An 18,472-nucleotide genomic window follows, 5' to 3' on the forward strand; every position below is an offset into this window, starting at 1 on the left:
CGCCATGATTACAGAACGGACATATGTTTTATAGTTTGAATTGGTCTGTCTCCTTCTCACTATGGATGTAGATTTGTGAACTGACTCACCTACAGCCAGAAAAAGTCCAAAGTCTGGGGTGTTGCCTGTTTCTAGATTTTCCGGGCAGAACTCTTCAGCAATAGTTTTCCTCAGGTCCTTGTTTCGTGATGCATTATTGCTGTGACAGCACACTATTTTGGTGGTTTCTGTATGCAGTGCTTTACTCCTAATAGAAGAGCTGGAGTGGTGAAACGAGTTGCCCCAAGCCAGATAGATGTCCGCTGAGAACAGTTTCAGTTGCCGGTGCCTGTGTACTGTGTTCCCTCAGACATCAGGAGCAGGGGGACCTGTCATTAAACAGACATCATTTACAAAGCTATTTGGCATTTGCGTAACAGATCCTCTTTTTTTTTTTTTTTTTTTTCCCCCCAAATGGCTCCTGTGCTTCAGCTTTGCCATTTTACAGTCTCCTCTGATCTCAAGACTAATGCCGGGAGTGAGAAATTCAGATTCATTTTGAGTACCTCAGTTTGTCAATTTTGACGTACAGGGTGGTCATTTTTCTAAGGAGATTGATGTTGATGGCTTGGAGCCCCTGAACTGTGGGGAAAATAATGGGATCCTTGTCTTTTCCTTCATTACAGTGACCAAATGCTCTGTGCTGGCTGAAGAGAAAAAGCTGTCAGCAGGTGCAGTAAAGTTTGCCATGTGCCATTACAGCATCTCAGCTGGTGCTCTTAAAAGCAGTACTGTTAAGGGGCTTTAAGATGGCACAAGGAAATAGTTTAGGGAGATGGATTTTGATGCACTGTTATAAATATAATATGGTTTTCAGCACCATATTTCAAAGGAAAATGTCATGCTTTCTTCCCAGCCTTCCTGTGGTAATAGCATGTATAATAACCCTTATTTGTTAGCATTTTCCTCAAGATTCACATTTATGTGGTACCAAATGAACCAGAAAATCAATTGACTTGTGAATATCACAGCCTATCATCCATTTACACTGGCAATATATTAACTTGTTTTCCAACTGCATACTTACATTAGCAGGTTCTTGATTAGTTCTAAACCACCCATAAGTGACCTTTTCATGGTTTGCAATTCAAACCAGCGTGAAGTCCGCTCACGGATGTTGCCGTGTGGGAAGAACTGCTGATATTCTCTTCATGTAGAAAATGAGGAGAGAGAAATGTAAAGACATGAGAGCCAGGACAAAACTATCTACTGAAATATTTGTATAGACATATATATTGTATACCATATACCATATGCCATATACCATATATATAGTGTATATATATGCAAATGCATACTATATATAGTCAGTATACAGTATGATAGTGTATATATTATAATATATTTATATTTTAATGTGAGCTCCCGGGTATTATGTGTATATATACATATATAAATATATATATGCACATGGGAACTTATATCTCAATATAAAAAGTAAATTACACTTTCCTTCCCTATATCAGTGGCTGGGATATTGCCTGGCTATAATTGCTCTTACATCAGTTAAACAAATTATTCAGTGCAGTTTACAAAAAGAATCTATTGTATTAAGTGATGTGTCTTTTTATGTGAATGTAAACTAATGCTGGAAAATTGGGAGGAAAAAATAAAAACATTTGGATTTGGAAGTAGAGAGTTTCTCAAAAAGAAACTAATTTATTCATGTAATGATGCTTTGGGCAAAACATAGAATCATAGAATGGCTTGGGTTGGAAGGGACCTTAAAGCTCATCAAGTTCCAGCCCCCCCCACAATAGGCAGGGATGCCACCCACTAGATCACATTGGCCAAGGCCCCGTCCAGCCTGGCCTTGAACGCCTCCAGGGATGGAGCATCCCCAGCTTCTCTGCACAACCTGATCCAATGCTTCATTGCCCTTACAGTGAAGAATTTCTTCCTAATGTCTAATCTAAATCTATCCTCTTTTAGTTTAAAACCATTCTCCCTTGTCCTATCGTTACCTACCCAAGTAAATAGTCCTTCTCTATCCTTTTTATAAGACCCCTCTAAGTATTGAAAGCGTTACTGTCTGGCTCTGAGGAAGAGCATGAATTGTGTATCGTTACACTCGTATCATGCTGTAAGTTCACCTGTTGGGAAAGAAATTACGTTTCATAGCCAAGAAGTCTGCCTTCCAGAAGGTAATAGTTTTGCCGTGCTGTGTCAACACACACGTATTTGCTCGAGACCATGACCCATGTGGGCAGAGTTTCTGCAGGAGGATCTTTCACTTTCGTCAAGGCACAGAGTTTCTCTTGAGCCTGCAAACGTGCTTTTCACTCTGACAATCCTTCTGCAAAATGCACAGGCTTTCTTAGAGTCTTTCCCTGCTACCCGCTTTGGTGGTGTTCATTTGTGGTGTTAATGTAGTCAGCACTCTTAATTTCCGCCAGAGACACGGTCTCCTCTCAAGTCACATTGCTCTTTTCATGAACTCCTTTCAGCTAGTCCTCTCCATTTTGATAGCAGTGCCAGAATAGAACACAAATTTGGGGAGGTGTTGCTCAGTGCTATGCGACAGAGAAGAGCCCATCACAGCTGTGCTCTGTAATGATGCCTCTCTACATGCAGTTCATAATTTCGCTGGCCTTTTTTGCTGCCACATATCATTGAAAATTCATGTCTAATTTGCTCTTTGCTACCATCTATAAATTGCTTGTAGCATTACAGCACTTCAGATTTCCCTCCTATTGAATGTATCTTTCGCATGGATATGTGTTTTAGATTAAGATTTCATTAATATAATTAATGGCATTCATGCTAGATATTGGATTACATTGTCTGTTGTAGAAGAACAAAGTCAAAAATATAGCAAAAAATGTCTTATAGCATAAAATTAGCATGTGTTTTTGAATGCAGACATGCTATTTTGATTATTTTACGTCCAAATACTGTGCTGAGTACAATAAAATATGCAGAGTCCTTTCATATTCTCAAATTTTCATTATGTTTTAAATTGAAACTTGCATTAATTATTTTTCTTTCATGTTTTCAAAGGAACTGGAAGAGCTCCGAAAGCAGGGTGAAATTATACCACAGCTAATGTCAGAATGTGAATCTGTATCTCAACAATTACAGGTACAGTTTAGCAATGAAATTAATTATCGAATAGTTGATTCATCTGTTTTCTTTCTTATAACTACATGCTTTTCTCTGCTCAGGCTTCAAGGTTTGAAGGCAAAGAGTTCCATTTTGCAAAACCAAAAAATGCTAATTCCTTGCAAAATCCACTGTGCTCTTTCCAGCACAGGAGTAAATAAATAACTCTGTTTCTTTGCGTTGCTGTTTGCACAGATTGGTTCACCCAGGTTCGTGTTGCATCCATCTCCTGCCGATTCCAGGCTATTCCCCATCCTATATTTCCACTACTCCATGCTGGTGGAGCTGCCAGCAGCTGCCTGTGCTGAGCAGCACACCAAGACCCGTGGCTAATCGCTACGGTGACACCAGGGGAGGCTTTTAGGAAAGAAGCAGATGAGCATAGCTGCGTACCACCAGGGACAAAGTCCCCAGGATGCCGCATTTGCCTTCTGTGTCTGCCTCATCGCAGCACCGCTGGCTGCAGCGGGGCTGGAGGTGGTCACACCCAGCGGGGCTCAGGGCTTGCCACGGCCATCACTTGTTAGAGTCGGGGCTTGCTTGAAGTGCGATAAATTAATACATGGAAGGAGGGCAGATATAAGCAGGCTCATGAACGAAATCACATCCAATCAATCATGCCACCGCTCTAATAATCTAAGTGATGTAAAGTCAGTCAGAAGGCTACTGAGGGGTGGCAGGTGCTGCAGATGGTTTGATTCAGCGTGGTGAAGTATGATGCCTCTGGCTTTTGGGGAGAGTAGGCATGTGCCTACACTCGTGAAATGGAGAACAGGCAGGACAGCTCAGGAGCAGGAGCAAAATGCAGCAAGGGAAGTGTTACTGGGCTGCCCCATAGCATGCCTGAGCTCTCGCACAGAGGCGATGCAGAACTTTAAAAAAGTACCACTAAATCCCAAAGTACTGAATAAAGCAATATTATTCCTTGGGCAGTCATTTCTAAAGCTTGTCTTTGAAGGTTAAACCGCCATAGATAATTCTGTATGTAATTGCTGGCACAGTGTCTAATTCTGCAAGTGTAGCAATGACAGAAATATATGCACACTGTGTGATTTAAATCCAGCTGAATTTTAAGATATCAACCAAATGACAAAATCTGATGCAAAGCATCTTTTCCACTTAATGTGTCCTTTCCTGCGTGGGCTTTTTTCCCCTTTAATCTGACTAGCACTTGTCAGTTGCTTCAGAGGTGCTTGTGTTAATCAGTTTGCAGAAGTTGAAGCAAACTTTTCTGATCTGGTGCCATTTGTTGCTTTACTCTGTTAAATGCTGTTCATTGTTCTTCTCCATGATTCATCTTACTGTCTTTTTTGTCTTTAAGGATGCTGAGAATAAGAACAAAGATCTTGAAGAGAAAGTCAGAACACTAAGGACAGAAGTTGAAGAGAGCAAACATAGGCAGACCAACCTTAAAACTGAATTAAAGAATTTTTTAGATGTACTAGACGGGAAAATAGATGAATTACACGATTTCCGACAAGGACTGTCTAAACTTGGGGTTGACAACTAGATGGCAATAGATTTTTGTAATCTAGCGTCTGGATGTTTGATGTTTTGTTGATCTCAAACGTGTGTTTTACAAAATATAACTAGAATGTTCCACCTGTTTGCATTATTTTTGTACATAGAGGCTGAAAATTTGCTGTGGGTTATTTTGGGTTTTTGTTTTTTATTTGTTTGTTTGTTTGTTTTCCAAACCAATCGTGCTGCTCACTGAATTCTGTTGAGATTAGAAACTTTCTATATTGCTGCTCCGGCTTTGTGGGGTTGGGAACAGGTAGAGGGTTCTGTCTCAGGAATCTGGAACTAGATCTACCTTAAAATGAATATGCAGTTAGTTGTTGCAGGGAAATTTATATCTTTCTTAAGGGCTGTTGCAACCATAGAAACAGAAAACAAGTCTTTTTCTTGTCCGGACTATCAGCGCTCCTAGCAACATACACTTTTATTCCTTGGCGGAGCAAAGAGAAGATTAGATGGAGCTCCTGCGGTTTGTAAATCAACCTGGTAAAATGCGCCTGTGATGAGCTGCAGTCAAGTGAATCACTTCACACGCATGCCAGTATCTTTAGGGACCATGTCAATCAGGCCTGATTCGCAGAAAAAATCCGGAGGATTTCATATAACCTTCAATTCAGGTAGCATGTGCTTGCCTGGGTCCACACAAAGTTAACAGTGTAGAAATGAATTCCAGCTCTTACTTCAAGCCAAGCATCTTAACTGGTAGGAGAGAACAGCTTCCCTTGCTTAGCAAGATCATCTCTCTTTGGCCCTCAGTTTTGAACCTGTATAGTTCAGCCACTATGTGTATCTGAAAAATGCACACCTGTGTCTTGGGACCAGATATTTATTTTGGAAGGAGTCGTACAGCTGCTTTGTATGCAGGGCACATACACCTCTGTGCACCTTGATCACTGCTGTTCAGCTTCCACAGTGGCAGATCAGGAGACATTGATGTGAAAAGCGTCGTAAAGTTGGTAGGAAGGGTGTTACTCAGAAACAGCTTCCTGCTCAGGAGACTTGCAGGTAATGACTGCATGAAACCCAAAGTCTTTCTTTCCTATGATTTCTGCATTCCCCCCTCAGGGGACAGGGGGTGGGTGTTAGTCACAAAGTTAGACTGTCAAAAAAAAAACAACAAAACAAAGGCAGAAAGGGTTGTAGTCTCTCACTGATTATTCAGCAGCTCTAAATACATTTTGAGTAATGCAAGGTCATACATCAGGTTCCAGCAAGAAGGACAGTCTCTGCATCACCAACTGATGTACAGAGGATCAGGGAGGAGAATTCAGCCTAAGTTTTGCTTTTATCCCTAGGACTGCCATCAGTTTCTTTCTTTTCTTTCTCTGTATGCTTGTTTGAGATTCTGTTTACACAGCATCTGAATTCATTCAGGACAGAACTTCTGTTTAGGGGATATTATTTATTTATATCAGGTGAAAGCTTGGTTAAGCATCTGGTTAGTGCATTCCAGCAGTGACTCATATAAAATCCCCATGCCGTGCTGTTTGCATATTGTTTTTAGTTTTTGTTTGTTTGTTTGTTTTTTATTCTCAGCACATCTCTATTTTAAAAGTGACCTTTAAAAGACATGTGGGTTATACACGAAACATGTATTGAATAATTTTTGCACATGGGCATATAACCCACATGCTGGAGATAGGTTCTGTTTGCAATTGTCCCTTGAATTTTCATTTCATCTGTTACTGTTGTGTTATCATCATTGCCTGTTGTTTAGACTGGAGTTTTTTGTATTTTTGCTTTTAATCCTTTTAAACAACAGATGTGAAGCTAGGACCTTTTACAACCAGTATGACCATTTAAGTCTCTTAAAAAAAATGCTGTAGGCTGTTGATACTTAAAAATAAAAATAAAAATCAGGTACATAGCACGTAGGAGTGTGAAAATTAGACTTTGCCAGCGTGGAATATTCAACAGTTGCATAATGCGGGGTTAGATCAGACTTCTCAAAACTGAAAATGACGTCAGAAACTGTGTGGTTGTGAGCAAGCAATCTCCGTTTTTAGTCTTCTTATTTGATAGCAAGTCAGACAGACTCGATCATGTAACAGGCAGCTCGTCCCGCTTCTCCTCTCCTCCCCTGCTGCTGTAGAGCTCCCTTGCGCAGCCGGTGCCTGCGTCAGCTGGGAGCCAGGAGACAGCCCCGTGAAGAGCTGCAAGCAGTACAGGTGGTCGGGGCTTCCCGTCACAGCGCTCATTGCTTTCGCATGGAGGACCCTGCTCCATCTTTTGCTTCCTTTTTGCCGTTGAGTGATCTTAGGGTTTTTGCTCTGGTTTTAATATAAAATACACTTTTCAATGTCAGTCTGGTTAGAGGGGTGCAAAAGACCCTGTGAAAAAGCTATTTTATTGAGGTTAATCCAGATTCTTTTGTTTTTCTAGCTTTAGTCAGGTCTATCCCAGATTCAGTTCATTAGGAATGTGTTAATCCACTCTTAAATTGCAGGAAAAGTGTTTCTATGGGATTGCGTCAATCTAATAGATCAGATTTAATACCAGCATGTTAAACCAGTGCATAGCTGTGACATGGGCAATTATTTTTGGCTGCTTCATGCTCACTAGAGGAACGATAAGGGATGACCTTCCAGGAATCCCTGGGCTGCCTCTCCTAGTCTGACCCCAAATGTCTGCTCTCTGTATCTGCTCTTGCTGTGATGTTGAGCTGTCAGGAATGCCTCTGCACAGCTGTATGATGTGGGAAACTCCAAGCATGTTTCCATCCTCCAAGCACCCAAGGTCTTGCTATAATCATCCCCTTTCTCTCTTTTTCCTTCCCAACCGCAGGAAGTTGAGAGCTTCTATGTATAACCCCTTTACAACCTCCCCAAAACTCTGTATTTTTAACCTTTCCCTCTCTTCCATTCTATTTTTCCTCTTCTAAGTACAAAAGCACACTGGCGGGGCATGCGCCAGCTGCAGCTCCTCTCTCCAGCCCCTGCCCCAGGGCTGGAAGCCCATTGATCCCACTGTGTGGGAAATGGGGGTACAAAACACCATTCCTTCCTAGAAGCTCTGTGAAGGTCTGGCAGCAACCCCCTTGTGCCAAACTGTGAGCCCCAGGTGGTTCCTTGGGACTTGTCCTGGCATCAGAATGTCCCCCGGCAGCATCCTGCAGGCATGGCTATGGCTGTGCAGGAGGAGTTCCCCCAACCCACAAATGTCTCCGAAATGGCCTCAGATGCTGCCAACAGCTGCTCATCTCCCCTACCCAGTACAGAGCTTGTTTCTGTTCATTACTGCAACTCTGCAGCACTGTGCAAACCCAGATTTCCCCATGCCATCACTGATGAAGAAGGTTAGCTCTATTTCCATCGAGCCTAAGCGGAGGTCTCTTTATGCGAGGCTGAAGCTCACCTTGAGCAACCCTGGATTCACCTTCCAGACACAGGTTTCTCCCTCCGAGTGGTTCTTGGCAGGATATCTCCTACCTCAGCTGCACGGTTGTCGCTGGCAAAAGCCTTGTGCGTGGCACACCGAGCGCCAGCGCCGCCGCCGCACCGCTGCCTGCCAGCTGTGTCCTGCCCTGGTGGCACCCACAGGCTGGTGGCTCGGGGAGCAAACATCCGTGCTGACCTCTTTGGACACCCGGTTAGAGAGTGTCTGTCTGTCTTCTGTGTTTTCCAGTGAGATATTCCTTTGACCTGGTGTTAGAGCTGCTGAATAATGTTGTGTTTTGTTCTTTTTCTCTCAGTTCTGTGGCCAAAATAAGGAATAAACTAAACAGTTCTACTAAAAACTTCAAAATGTTCAGCGACAGAAAAACACCTTGAGATAATTGCTGTCAAGGGGAATAAACTGCTTCATCAGATACTAAATAACGTATTTAGCATTTTGGAAGATGACCTTAGCCGAATCATTGGAATAAATTATTTCAAAACGAAAAAAAAAAATTAAAACCTTGTTTCACACACCAAAATAAAACAGTTTGACCTTTTGCTTTTTTCCTATTTGACTGAATCTTTATTTGCTGAATTTGAGTCAAATTCACAATTAGTTTTTTTTTTTGCCCTAAAAGTGCATTTTCAGCAAAGTCAATACTTTTCAGTGTTTTTCTGTCTGGGTCTAATTGGCATCTCTTTTACTAAGTGAACTAAGTGCAAGAAAACCATAGTTTTTGTAAGTAATTCAGTGCCTCCTCACGCTTTGTGTATCTTACCTTTCAAAGTACACTCTTCTTTTCAAATGGTTTTACACTAGGTGTGCCTGTGCCCAGCAAACACATGCTATTTAGGCAATACCTTTTTTAATACATCTGATTTTATTTTTAGTGAGAAATGTAGTGTGAACTTTTTTTAAAGCAGCTCGATGAACTGAAGAGAGCCAGGAGGGTTTCTGCTATCCATGACATCCCGTCATCACTTCCAAAGCACCACGTCCCCTCCAAGCCAGGCACAAACTGTTCCTGTGCTTTGTCACTCTTCTGTAACAACATTTAATTTTTTTCCCTGAGTGTTCGCTTTCTCCCCATGGCTGCCTTATTCATTTCTGGTCACCTCTGACTGCTCCCCAGCCAACAGAGGACAAGTCCCCATCTCTGCCACTGCCATGACCTGGAGCATGTCCTTAGGCTCTTCCAAACACAGCCCTTCAAAGGCATAATGGCTCCTAACAAATACAGCATTGTCTTCCTTAGCCTATGGGTTAACCAAGATAACGTCACCGTCAGGGTGAGGCGCCCCATTCATCTCAGTGCATTACAGAGGCTGAATCCAAAGGAAAGAGGTGCAAGTTGCTTAGGCAGCAGCTGAGTTTGCTGATGGTTTTATCAGAGCTTCAGTGAAGGACGTGCTCCATCCGCAGCCCCAGACTGTCTAGGTGTAGGATGGCCACTGCCGAGCAGTCGGCCCCTCCCGCTTTGTCCGGGAAGTTCTGGGCTTGTGAAGCCTGAAAATATCAAAAAGTCTTCAGCATATCAGAAACACTGCCATGTGGGGAATGAGAGGTGAACACCCACCCACAGCCGAGCAGCACGAGAGCCTAGCAGGACCGATCAAACAGTGCTGGCTTACACTCAGAAACTTTCCATCAAGCACACGAAGAGCTGTTGTTGTCCCATGGGGGCTCTGCAGTGGGACGTTGAGAGAGGCAGGGAGGCAGGTTCAGCCCTGGGGGGAGCATCTTGTGGTGGTGGGCACGGTTTAGCAGCTGTAAGACACAGAGCTACCCTACGGTCACACTTCTTCCCGTGACTTATGCTCACCACACAGCTATGTGTCAGGCAAAGCAATACGTAGGCACACGGTGTTCAATCCAGAAGCAGGTCCAAGCGGAGAGTCACGAGACCTGTGGGCTGACCCACACAGGTGGCTGGGATGACACACACGCAGTCCTGAGGAGCTCTCAGTGCTTTCTACTGATTTTTAGAAGATAAACTTGACCGTTCTGTGAAGTCTGCTTGTCTTAAATAATGTTCTCTATGGTAAACAGTAAGACACCTGAAGTGAAACACAGAGTCAGGAGATTAATGGTAAACGTGACGTGCTTCCAAAAGGAGGCTTCTCCTGCAGGCTGCAGGGCAGAGCTGGTCCTGGCCGGGGGCTTTGCTTGGGGTATTCCGGGATGTCTCACAGTTTGACTTTCTGCTGTGTTTTGTGTTTGCTCTTCTCTCTCTCTTTTTTTTTTTTTTTAACAGACAGCCTAAACTCAGTCTTCAAATGAAGGTGCCTATACCTCCAAAAAGTTTTATATGCATATTTTGAAATAGATCACTGTTTCCTTTCTGTTCATTTAGTTACCTGATAATAATGGCACATACAAAGACGGGCACTTGAGAAAAATCTATCTGCTATTGTATTTTTGTTGAACACTGGTCAGCAATAATTATTTTAGCCATATACTAGCTAAAAAAGACTGATAATGCAAGTTTTGTGAACTAAGCTTGTAAGTTTGCAGTACGTTGATAAACCTGGGTGTGTGAAAAGGGAGTTATGCTCAATAAAAGAGTATTTTGCAGCATTTAGATGTTTTCATTTAATTGCCTGATAGTAATCATGAACATAATATTCTGTAAAACTCATCATGAAGAACAAACAAAGCACATCGATTTTAACATAAATATATCCCTTGTAGTTGAAAGTTCTGGGAATGTTTTAGTGTGGTCTGCTATACCAAAATATTTAGATTATTATGAGATTTTAGTACTGAAGATAAACATACACCCTGTTTTTACTGTTTCAAGTAAAGTTTAGTGAATGACTGACAATTTGTTGATATACAACTGTGGGAAAACACTGCAGTGCTCTAAATGTACATTTTTCTTTGGTTTTGTTATATTTAGTATATGGTTTAATGAAAACTGAAGTGTTTACTACAGTTGGATCATTGTAAAAACATCTCTTACCTCGTCATTTTGTCTGCTGTGAAAAAGTACTTTCCTCCTATTATTTTTTCTCAAATTGGCCATGGACAGTCATTGTTAACATTTAGACTCCTAGTAGCAGTAAATGCTGGGTTTTATATATATAAAAGAAAAACTTGATTTTTTTCTTTATGAACTTATTATACAACTTTGTGATTTTTATCTGATTTTATTGTAACATAAAGTTGTTTTATGTAAAAATATATAGTTTAAGTAAAATCTCTTGTCTCGCTGTCTTCATTGACTTCAGAAAATGAACGTCCTTTCCCTGAAGTGTATCAGGTGGTTGTGACGCTGAACTCAAGGTAATCCTGTTATTTAATAAGAAGAATGTGATTTTGATCTATACATATGCTATAGTGCCTTAGATACACCCTCTTTAAAACCTTTTTTCCATGAGGTTGAGCTTAAAAGACTTTGTCCTCTTTCACTTCTTTCAAACTGTTAGCACATCCAGGGCTGGACAGGTACATGCATGCTACACTGGAAAAGTAGTTTCTAGAAATACTGTGGCATGGAATTTGGGACTTAGTGCGTGCTGAGAAAGGTCTATCAGTAGAAGTCTTTTTGTCACCGTTTTTGGAGGATGCTCAGGACCGAGCATACCCCAAGCCCCATGGGAGTCCTGTAACAGATGAAGCAGCCGCAGGGGCAGCCAGAGCTACTCTGGCATTTTCTTTGGAGGGACTAATAGGACTCAGAATTAACTCTTTGCTTTGAAATTAGGGGTGTTTTGACATCAATCATCTTCTCCATCAGCATCCAGAGGTTAACAAGAGCCCTCTCAGAGGAGTTTTCCAAGGTCCCCACTGGTGTCTGCTGACACAGTCCTTGTTCAACAGCCCATCCCTGGGGAGAGGGTAACACTGCAGTGCAGCTATGGATTGTACATAAACATGCTCTCAGCATCGTTGTATTCATTGTACAGAAACGGTGTTAGCTGTCTTGGCATCAGCCCAGGCTTTCCCAAAGGAATTTAAAAGGCTTGAAGAATGTTAAATGGATAAGGCTCATTGCGCCTTTGTTACTCTGGGTTACAAGGTTGCAAATGTCAGGCTTGGGGTGAGCAAGAAGCACATCTGCCCCTGACCTTTCACCAAAGCTCTTCTACAAGGAGCCATCAATAGCTCTGACAAGCAGCTCAGCAAACTTGAGCAGTCCATGAGCTCTGAAAGCAGCTTATGTGTGCTGCGGTAGAATGCAAGTGGTCAGCGGGAAAGGCTGCTCCTCGCTGGCTGCTTGGCGTGCAGGTGATGAACGCTTCCAACAGAAACAGCCAGGCCGGAGAGCCGTCAGGGAAATCAGCTGCTGCGTGCCGATAATCCCTTCATTTTCACTTTTGACTGGATTCGTATCAGAAAGCTTGGAAAGTCTCCAAAATGGGGTTTGTACCTCTCAAGTTATTCATTAAACAGGTTTTTGCCTAGCTATGTGGTATCGAGCTGTGATATGCCACCTTGGGATTTCTGATGAAAATACGAGTGAAGGTGAGATGAAGTTTTGGTGTAATGTTTGACACATCAGCAGATGAATGACTTAGTAATACGTGCTCCTTCTGGTATTCGCTGCGCGCTCCATGTATTCATTCAGCAACACAGGAAAAGCTTAAACTCTAACATCTTTCCTTTTAGAGGGAAAAACCACCACACCACCACTGGGAAGTGCTGTATAAAGGCAGTGTGTGTGGGGCAAGACCGCCAGGCAGGAGCAGGCTTGTACTCTGTGTGCCACATGTAACTGGTGACAGAGCTGGACTTACACAAAATCCCACGTTACCCTGTCCAAACACTTTTCATCTGCCACACTTTTCATCTAAAGGTATGCCTGCACCGAACAAGGGCAGGGAACCCAAGGTATTAATTACCTGTTGTTCTCATCACTGTTTCCAGACTTCAGAGGAGACCTGGGTGTTGCTCACGCACAAATCCCATCCTTCTCACCGCCTTTCTGAACATCCTGTGGATCCTGCACACTTCCCTGCAGTAGAGACCCTCTGTCAGTTTATAAGTAGCGAAATGTCTGCATTTTCATCTATTTCTTTTTATCTCCTAAGTAGTGTCCAAAAGCTAGTAAATCATTTTAAAGATTATAAATATCCTTTACCTAATCAGCATTGCCGACCAGAGCAGAACAGCACACCAGTGAGCCTAACGTGGAACAGGCCAGCCTTGTCCTGTGAACAATTGCAATGTGTGTGTGAGATATCAATGTATAGCAGCAACGGCTGGAGAGGTAAAGCCAGGCAGTGAACGCAGCTCTGGCCCTGCCCTGCAGCTGTGCTTCAGCCACTGCACTGCCTGGAGCAAAGCCTAACCACCCCTTACAAACAGCAGAAACTACCCTACCGGGGGCCCTGCCAGATCTGATTGCAGTTGGCAGCACTGAAGGCGGCAATCCAGCCTCAGAAACGAGCTCTGTAAAGGCCAGGTGGGCAACCTGGAACGCCTTCTGATGGCGTTACCTGACACGCATCACAGCAGCGTGGCCATGTAGCTGTCCCACGTCCTGGCCTACAAAGGTCTGAGGGCTGGTGAATTTTAAGAGCTTGGTTAACCTTTACAAGGCAAACACCTCCAAGCTTATTGCAATCACGCATGGCTGGGAACATCTGCCAGACCATCGCAGCTGAGTGGTACTTAACTCGCACCTCTGCCTGCGAATCCTTCAAAGCCCAATCTCCTTGCTAGCTCCCCTTCAGGTCTCAACACCTTCCTTTGAAATCAAATACATTTCAATACCTTGTCAGAACAGCTCAATCTATCTAGAAGCGCTGTCTGACATGATCTCTAGATGGAAAGCTGTTGACTTTCATTTGGGGTGAAAATAAGAAATCCTTGTTGCCGCTCGGTTATATTAGTGACAATTTGGGGCCCAGCCTCTTTAAGGCCCCATATGCACAGGAGCAGCAGCTAAAAACATTTTTCTGAGTCAATCCAGCCTGAACGGAGCTTTGGGGCCAACGAGGCTGCAATGCACAAGGCCTCTTGTAACAAATGCATGTCCTCGTGCTCGTGTGGACCAGCATCACCGCGCCAGTCGCCACACCGACCTCCTCCCCTGTTGGGACGGACACCACAATCTGCACAAGGGCTTACATACCCTGAACAACATTTTGTGACAGTGGTCTGCATCTAATTATTCACATTTATAAGCAGATATATTCATCATTACATGAAGGACATTGATTTGAGTATTTTTTTTTCCTTTAATGTGCTCTTCACTCCTTAGTACTGGCAGTCTGCAAAAAAAAGAAGTCTGTGGCTTGTTGTAATCAAGAGAGATCAAGCTCTTGCTTTTCTCCCAAGTTTCCATCATTGAATATGATTTGTTGCATATGCTTTGGATTGTGTTTAATGTATGCTGGCTGGAGGGAATTCAGACATACAGGGAATTACAAATAACACCCGGACAAGCAACCTTTTTGCATTATCATGTCATACTGAATTGTATCAGTTTTCAAAGCAATTTATTTTCAGGCTTTTGCCATTTATTTCATTGCTGCCATTAGCAACGGCTTTCATTTTTCGGCAAGTGCAGGTTTGCATTGTTCATTAGCCTGGCAATGAATGATGCCAAATGAGATCCTGGAGTTTCATGAAGAAAGAACCCAAGAAAGAAATTATTTATGTTGTTCAAATCCTGCTTATATACAGCAGTGCTGGGTGCATTTATAGAGATAATCCCTGGCTCTGAAACCTGGGAAAATGCAGTGATTCACTTCCTCCTTACGGTGCAGAGGTCCCATGGTCATCAGCACAGTCATTGCAGTGGGAGGGGAATAGCTTCAGGACAGTGCTGAGACACACACACAAATGCTGTTTAAAAAAAATAAAAAAGAGGCAGTGACACATTGCACAGCAGCATTGCTCTTCTCCATTAAATTGAGATTTTGTATGCCTTGTTGGTACAAACGGAAGATGAGGGGGGTCCAGGGTCCTGGCCCCTCCATCAGGTGGGCTGTCCCCACCTTAGGGAAGCACAGCTTCAGCTTTCCTGCTTTTGTATCTCACAGGTGGGAACTGGAGACCTGCCAAGGTTTTGAACAAATGCTGGACAGCTTTCTTCAGAAGCAGATATAGATGCTGTTATAAATTTGATTTTCGGTCATTTTGGGATACAACCAGCATTGCTGAGCACGTCTCCTCTTTCAAAAAGAAACGTAAATGCATGGATAAAGTATTACTGACGTACAAGTCCCTGTTTTTTGTATGTGATAAAAACATGTGAAGGTGAAGGGAGTGTTACGTGTGTAAACAGATAACACTGAGCATGAGATCCCCAGGGGATGCAGGATGCTGCCATGCTTCATGCCCCGGCTGTGCTTTCCAGTCTCTTTTTGCTGTTTCCTTCTGGCTCACGATGTGGCCAAGCAGATGACAAACACCCCCCCTCCTCAATGGTGAGTGTTTCTTCATAGGTGAGGCCAGCAGAGGAGGCATGTGTTGAGGGGTTTCTCTAGACGTCTGGTTCTCCTCTGGTCCAGATGTCTCTTTACCCAGCTGAAGGTTAATTATAGCTGTACGGATGACTGCAACCCTGCCAGAAAGCCACTCACATCGCCATGGGAAACAGTGCTGGCAGCGATCCTGCAGGGACAGAGGCTGGTCCGGTGAGGCAGGTGCCCTCACAGGGCAGGCAGCGGCCTTGTCCCCAAGGGTCCCCACGATCTGATACCCACAGCATTTACCTGTGAAAAGCACTCCTTTGGGCACAGCAGACAGAATGTACCTCTGCTTTTCCCCTCTGTGTGCCCGGCTGCAGACTCGTGTGTTTGTGCACACTTCTCAGCATATTTATTCTGAAGTACTTGGCCTGACGGCTCTGGAGGAGGGGACGGCAGCAGAGTTTCCGTGTAGGCTAGGGGACATGTAGGCGCTCGATCCCTTTTTGCCGTCACCGCTGCTTAGCAGGAAGAGACCGTGGGACGGGCAGTGACTCACTTGCTGATGAATATCGATTCGAGCATCTTTCCTGGAGCAGGACAGATCTGCTTCGTCACCCCAGCACCTGTAGTGCCCACTGCTGAAGGGCCAGGACCCCGTCACTGGTCCTGGTGCTCTCAAACCCGCCTCTGTGGGAGGCGGATGGAAGCTGGGACGGAGTGGGGGGGGTGGCTGCTGGTTCTGAGCTAGCCTGTGCTTTTGAACAGACATCTATAGGGTGGTGTTCAGAGGAAGGCACGACATATTGCCTTGGGACAGAGGGCATTTGCAAGTGTTGTTATGACATTAAGAGTGACTAACTGAATCAAACTGGGATCAGACCAGTCTCCTGGTAGGATGCTGAGTGCGTTTTCCCAGCTGCAGCCCAGCCTGGAGGGAGGGGATGGTGGAAATCTGCACTTCCCTGGTTTCGGGATAACGAGCTGTTCACCATCAAAACAAAAGCCATGCAAGAACATTTCCCCACACTCCACATCCTTTGGCTATCAGCAGGGCAGCTCTGTGTTTTGCTGTGGCTCGCTGCTCCCTTTTCCATTGGGATGCACTTGTTCAGGGCTGGCTGCGCTCACCTGCAGCCCTCTGCCCAGGAGGCTGTTTTTTGCCCATGTCCTCTGCTCTTTGCTGGAGATGTGCTGGTCCTTTGGGAGGTGCCATCACCCCCAGCCAAGGGCTGAAGCCAGAGGATGAAGCCCCAAAACTGTGGCAGATAAACCAGGAGGATTTGCTTGGGAGATGATCAGAGGGGAGCTTGAGAAGGGGCTGGGGAACTGGGGCAGGAGGGGGTGTCCGATGGAAAATAAGCAAGGGTAGATTGTGGTTAAATATATTTTCTGAGCACTTAGTGAATCGTTTTTAATGCTAGAGCAATGGCTTGCTAAGGATGGCTTGTTTTACACAGCATTTTCACTAGTAGCTGAGCTGTTAATGTCACTGCTACCTGAGCAGATTTAATTCTGCTGCTTCTTGCTTTCAGCTTAGCATGACATGCTGAGAATGAAAAATCACACGCTTTTTCACCAGGAAAAAAAATGCCATGTTCTGGAGCAGCTTCCAGTGTGTGCTCCCTCCACAGGGATTCGGTCACATATTGTTCTGAGCTGCTTCCACTGCCAGGCTCTGCCGTGGCATTTATTAAAAGATGCCTTCAATACCATTCACCTTTTATCATCGCTGTGGATTTAATTGAAATGATGCATTCCTCTTTCTCACAATACCACGTTATTATGGCATGCAGTGTGCAACTGTTCTCTCTGATGCAAACAGGAAGTTTGGGGATTAAAAATGCTTTTCAATTGAAAGCATGCGTAACCTCAAATCTCATTTTTCTCAAAGGGTGCACACTTATCTACCCACCTCTTCCCTGTAAAAAAGGACAGCAGCAAGAAGCATTTTTCATCTTTTTGTTTTCCTAATGAATGCTTTCATGCTGATCAGCTTTGTTCTTCTTGCTCCAGGTGTCCTGACATACATCTGCATTTTCTCATTTTAAGGGATAAAAGAAGTGACTGGAAGTGGGCGAAGGGGTTTCTGGGGCATGAGGGGCAGCAGGAGACCAGCAGCAGCAGCACCAGCAATGGGATTTCAGCCTTTGTCCAGCTGTTTTAACAAGAAGGCAGAGAAAGGCAAGTGGCTGCAGCTGTCAGGCACAGTATGGCCCTCTTGTTCTGCCTGCAGTGATGATCAGTCTTAAAACAGGCTAAAGAAGCAGGTAAGTTCAACAACCACACCCTGTCGGAGCCATCCATAAGGCAGTGAAGCCTTGGAGTTGCCCAGTTATGGGTTGGAGAAGTGACACCGAGCCGGCAGACATTGCTCGATACCATCAACGCGGCTGCAGGCCCCGGGCCATTCAGAGCCATGGGGGCATGGGCACACAGGCTGCTCCCCGGCCTCTGCCAGCAGCACAGCTTAGAAATCAGCTGCGGGAAGGAGGAGCGCATGGTCTGAATGGGGAGAGTCCTTGGGGTCTTTAACGTTGGGTGAAGCACATTACATACATCAGTATCAATTGCCAAAGGGTATTAAATGAATCCAAGGAGGCTCTTTGAGCTGAGACTACATGCACAAACTAAGTGACATCCTTCCTTAAGACCCCATTAGATCAGCCTCTGGATCACTTCGGGGTGTCCACGTTCAGCCCTGACTCACCTAATGCAGTATCATTTTGCAGAAGAGTCCGTACCCAGCCCGAGAATCAGCCCTGTGTGCTGCCGGGGGCTTCTTCACAGAGGAGCTTCGTGAGGAGGAGCTTCGGAGGCGCTGGGTGCCGGCTGCGTGCGATCCTGCTCGTGCTGCGATCAAAGCGCTAGCTGTCAAAGGGAAACTCTCTCCATCAGACCAAATAGTCTTTGAATATATTAACTTTAAACCTCCCTAAAAATACCGCCGGCGGCTGCCTGGCCTGCCCATGTCTAGTTTGAGAGCTCACAAGCTGCCGGGACACTGACTGATTTGTAGGAACCAATTCTTTGCCTCCTTGCTGGGCTACAGCAGTTCTGTGCGCTATTAA

At 44.3% G+C, this 18,472-nt stretch overlaps 1 protein-coding gene and 1 long non-coding RNA gene across 2 annotated transcripts in view; one reads left to right on the forward strand and one right to left on the reverse strand.

Moving 5' to 3' along the window:
- HOMER2 (homer scaffold protein 2) overlaps positions 1 to 4,743 on the forward strand; it is a 54,430-nt gene extending 49,687 nt beyond the window's left edge. Inside the window, exons 8-9 of the mRNA XM_083850677.1 lie at positions 3,040 to 3,120; positions 4,463 to 4,743. Of these exons, the coding sequence (XP_083706803.1) occupies positions 3,040 to 3,120; positions 4,463 to 4,651 (270 nt within the window). The 3' untranslated portion in view covers positions 4,652 to 4,743. The remainder of the gene's footprint in view (positions 1 to 3,039; positions 3,121 to 4,462) is intronic.
- LOC310905086 lies at positions 7 to 18,286 on the reverse strand. Its single transcript, XR_014588775.1, has 3 exons — positions 18,112 to 18,286; positions 12,885 to 12,997; positions 7 to 1,186 (listed from the first exon to the last, which is right to left on the reverse strand). It is a non-coding gene; the product is annotated as an uncharacterized lncRNA (long non-coding RNA).
- Between the last annotated feature and the right edge of the window lie 186 nt (positions 18,287 to 18,472).

This window comes from Anser anser, assembly GCF_964211835.1.
Source record: "Anser anser genome assembly, chromosome: 10".
NCBI classification, from domain to species: Eukaryota; Metazoa; Chordata; class Aves; order Anseriformes; family Anatidae; genus Anser; species Anser anser.